This window comes from Amblyomma maculatum, unplaced genomic scaffold (genome assembly GCF_055883805.1).
Source record: "Amblyomma maculatum isolate TAMU_Amacu unplaced genomic scaffold, ASM5588380v1 scaffold_15, whole genome shotgun sequence".
NCBI lineage: Eukaryota > Metazoa > Arthropoda > Arachnida > Ixodida > Ixodidae > Amblyomma > Amblyomma maculatum.
Genome location: NW_028146740.1, coordinates 6920190 through 6924548, shown reverse-complemented (window position 1 = coordinate 6924548; position 4359 = coordinate 6920190). Strand labels below are relative to the sequence as shown.

General features: G+C 43.1%; 1 protein-coding gene across 2 annotated transcripts; it reads right to left on the bottom strand.

Moving 5' to 3' along the window:
• Positions 1 to 724: 724 nt before the first annotated feature.
• LOC146171984 (uncharacterized) lies at positions 725 to 3871 on the bottom strand. Of its 2 annotated transcripts, XM_084586187.1 has the most exons (4): positions 3758 to 3871; positions 2322 to 2441; positions 1463 to 1591; positions 725 to 1355 (listed from the first exon to the last, which is right to left on the bottom strand). In XM_084586187.1, exons 1-4 carry the CDS (start codon positions 3807 to 3809, stop codon positions 1318 to 1320), a joined length of 339 nt encoding a protein of 112 aa, XP_084442313.1. In that variant the 5' UTR covers positions 3810 to 3871; the 3' UTR covers positions 725 to 1317. The 2 variants fall into 2 exon arrangements, with proteins under 2 accessions (XP_084442313.1, XP_084442314.1); XM_084586188.1 differs by lacking the exon at positions 2322 to 2441 and having other exon boundaries at positions 3758 to 3853.
• Between the last annotated feature and the right edge of the window lie 488 nt (positions 3872 to 4359).

The window sequence follows — 4359 nt, the reverse complement described above, 5'->3', positions numbered from 1 at the left end:
GTTTATTTAGGGGAAAGCAGTCGATGCATAGCTTTCACTGCTGATGTGCACATGTACAAGGCAACGGGAAAACAGCACCAATCTTATCAAAGCAGGTATGAGAAATATCTGTTCAGCCTCAAAGAAAAGCTGAAGTGTCACTGACACAGCTCAAACCTGTTTAATGTATAGATGGTATCCTCTGCTCCCTGAAAGCTTGCTCAGCTAAGCCATCACATAAGCTACGAAAGCAAACAGGTCGGCTGTCAGAAGAGACATGGCCAGCATTTCGTAAAGTGCACCACCGTCTATAAAGTTCTACTGTCATGTAGAAAAATCTTATTTTGCACAAGCAGGATTCTGCGTCAATGGCCAACTTAGGGAACATGCAAAAGACATTAACAATGAAGGTGAGCGACTTCTCTTGCACCGTAGGGTTTGCACCAATTGTGAAAACTGTGGGTAACGGCTCATGAAACACTAGAAGCCCTTCATATAAAAAAGCAGGTTACAGCTGTGTCAGCAGCAAATTGGTTTTTCTTATGAGACTGAAGAAAAATTTCTCACGCATAGTTTGACAAAATGGTGCTGTTTCCATGCTGCCTTGTACCCGTGCGCATCACCTGAGTAGGCTATGTATATCGGCTGCTTTCCGCTGAACAGTTGTAAGTGCTGATGGTGTCCTCTGTCTTGTGTGCGACTGTGTTACGCTAAATAGCCTGTTATTATGCATGGAGAAAAGGCATTGAAAAAAAAAAACAAGGTCTGAATACCACTGCCAACATTCTGGCATGAAAGCATCGTAAAATGAGGGAGCTGGCATGGGTTGTGCATCTGTTATTCTGTACAACCCTAGAGGGCAGAGAAAATTGAAAAAAAAAAAAGAAAACTTCCGGGGCTATCAGATCCACTGCAGTCAGTTACAAATTAAGAATGAAGGGGCGAATATCCCTCAAAGGAGGCTTTTCTGCCAATCAGATCGTTCTCAACACTGGTACCACTTCAGCCCTTGTCCACAGCTAACTAGGCTGGGCAGCTTTTTCTTTATCGGTACTGAACACCAGCTGCACTGCCTCTTTTTGTCACCTACTGCCATGAAAGGGGGAATTCCTTTGTGGCTCAATTGATTGGGAGGCTCCTCTCTGTCAATTGTTGAAGGCCTACCTTTGCAAAATTACAAAGCTTCAAACTTGAGTTGTAAATGAGCACAGAAGGTGCCTTGATCCCAGCTGCTTGCTATTGTGGCACTGTTCATGGTGGCTGTGCAGCGCCTTTAGATGTGGACTTGGTCTTTGTCACAAGGCAAACACCAACCACTCTTTTGTGACGTCGGCAAAACTAAGTTTCATTGGTGTTGAAGGCTTTCCATGTCACACCTGCCAGGATTAAAATCAAAAGCACGATTTAGATATATGAGCTCCCAAACAGAAGGAAAAAGTCCCACTGTTGGCAACTCTAAGTTTTTGGCACAGTCAAACCATACCTGTGTATTCAGTCAGTAGCCCGCGACTGCCCAGTGAGGTGTCAGTCCTGTGGCCCTCATTGCTAAGTTGTGTTTGCAGCACAGACAGGAAAAGGATAGTTGCTAGGCAGCCGTGGAGGTGGTGGCAACCTGCAAGGTGTTGCAATGCTTTAAAGATTTCTTGTGAAGTTTAATAAAGCAAATCACTGACTACAAAACATAGGATAAGAATTTAACCTCAAAATATGTCACATAAGGTTGAGAGTACTGAGTACACAATAGAAATATGTTTAACCAAGACACGCACTAGCAGCACAAAATAGTGCTGAGTATAATATATGTATATTAATAACTCCTTGATGACCTCGAAGGCTAAAACATTTTCTTGTCTTCACCAACAGACACACCTGAAGAGAACCACCATTTTCCTGATTTATACCTTTCTTTTTTTATTGAGAGTCACTTTCTATGCTGGGTAAGGTTCCTGCCTCTGAGTTTACTAAGTGTTTCATTCGACATATGTAGAGAAGAAATAAATCTATGTATCATGTATCTATGTATGGATGCATTACCTATGTATGTATCTATGCATGTATATATGTAGGTACCTACGTATGTATGCATCACCAGGTTTTCCTAGAACAAATGAAAGCAATATTTTAAACAGTGAGCATGCACCCAGAGCAAAAAAAAAAAAAAAAGAATGCATAGCTCACTTGCTTGAGCTGTTGGGTAAGTGTTTTGTTTACATGAAAATTCCCGCAGACACAAAATAACAAGAGCACCAAACACAGACACAACAGCACAATGTGAAAAAGAGCATTAAATTCTAAATTCTAAAGTTAATTCTAAGTTAATTCTAAAGTTAAAGCTCAGCTACTTTGGTCATCTGATGAGAAGAGAGGAGTCGCTGGAGAAAGATTTGATGCTGGAAAAGGTTGAGGGTCGCCGGAGAAGGGGTAGGCAGCGAACGCGATGGTTAGATGGCATCCTCGAGGCACTGCAGAGGAAGTTATGTGATGCTAGGAAGATAGTGAGAGACCGGAAAGCGTGGCGTGACATGGTCCATAGGGTCACGAAGAGTCGGACATGACTGAACTGAACTGAAATTAAATGAAGGTATTTCACCTTTGATGCCAAACACCTTCACTTCGGGAGGAGTCCATATGCTATCAAAAGGTTTGCGTGGAGTCACAGCTTTGTTGTTGAGGACAGCCAGAAGGCATACACTGAACCCATTTATAACATGGCTACATTCTATACGCCTTAAAAGTAAGTTATGATTCAGTACTCTCTTTTCTTTTCCCAGTTCTGGATAGGAAGAGTCTATTGGCCCTGAAGCAAGAAAACAAATGAAATTGATATGTTTTTGTGTATTATAATAGGCTTTTCGTTATATGAGGTCCGTCCGAAAAATTTGCTTTCGATTTCTTTCTGTACCAATTCAACTGAAGCTTAATTTCTTAAAACATTTCCGCGAATAAAAAAAAAAAAAACTGAGGACCAAAGCAAATAGAGCACCAGCACATCACACAGCATGCAGTTCAGGAACTTAAAAAGAACTAAATTGTGCTTTCTGACTATATGAAAATGTAAAACCACTTAATCACGGCAATGTAATGGCTGACTGTAAACATTTTATGAACTATTAAAATTAAATCACTGCAGAATGTTTGTACGCCGTTCCTATCTCGCTATGTGTTTCAACTTGTGCCTGTGAACAGGCCGAGAGTATTTTGCTAGCAGTTGGGAGAGTCGCTGTGGCCAGAATGCACCTTACCCTCCCCTCTAAGGCGGCTTATTGAGATCGTTCTCTTTCTTTTTCGCAACCGCGGCATAACTTAGCGCGTAAGCTCTGCAGGCTGAGAAACAATGCACGGCTTCCACTCGACGGTGCGTATTTTCTGTATCTTGCTGCAGAGTGAAGGCCACACTAAGCATGCAGACTTTCGTGCTCAGTTGTGTTTCCTGGGAAAGTGTTAGAACCAGCGGCAATCAACGAAAGACGTCGGATCGCCAAGCTCATTTTGAAGAATTACATCGCGAGGTTCCGCCGCCAATGGCAGTTCACGAAACGCGGCGAGTGGAATTACAAGCGAAAAACCTTCCTGCATGCACAAAACTATAGATGCGCCATAAAACACCGCCTTTCGTACTGACTAAACGGTCCGCGCGCGCTATCTTGCTCGCCCATACAGCCTGCGCCGGCGGATGCAAACAACGGTCCTTGCAGCATTTTTATCGTAAAAAGAAAACACTCAGTCACTTTACTGCTCCATTAAGTGACTCATTTAGAAGAAACAATTTCTTACTCACCCAGCGAAGCTTGCCTTGCAGCCAGAAGTAGCAGCCGCTGTGCGGGATACATTTTCAACGCAGTCACAAATTAACGGCCTAACGTGCAGACACGACTAGACACGACGAAAATTTGAAATGGCCAGCTCCGAGCAGCGCATTGATACAATAACTTTAAAAACAATAGAAATCTGAAATATATTTCATAAAACAAGCTATACAAGTAAAATGTAACTGTTGCTTATGACGTATTTGTTTCAAAACGGTAAGTACAACCTGCGTCTTGCGTAATTATTTTGGCGCACTATTTTCTATCTCGCTGTAAAGAGGAGGGGTGCGAAAAGGCCACGGCGCGCGAAGTTTGGGAATGGCGGATCGTGCATAGCTGGCGTTCCGTATTAACATCGGCGCAGCAAATCTTTCCTCTGTGCGAACTACTGGCTTTTATCACACACGGATACATCGCTAGCTTACTTTGTCGTTGTGAACACTCGGAGTTTGGAGTCTTCCGGCGGACTGGACTGCGCCGAGTGAGGTCGAACACAGTACGCGTGTGGCTATCGGCTGCAGAAATGAAGGTGTCAGCGGCTTTTGTACATTATGTTCAGATACCCATCGCCTAA

Coding starts and splice junctions, on each gene's coding strand:
- LOC146171984 (XM_084586187.1), bottom strand. CDS start 3,809: ATGTATCCCGCACAGCGGCTGCTACTTCTGGCTGCAAGGCAAGCTTCG. Junction 2,442..3,757: donor TGCAAGGCAAGCTTCGCTGG/GTGAGTAAGAAA, acceptor CTTCCTCTGCAG/TGCCTCGAGGATGCCATCTA. Junction 1,592..2,321: donor CTTCTCATCAGATGACCAAA/GTAGCTGAGCTT, acceptor AACACCTTGCAG/GTTGCCACCACCTCCACGGC.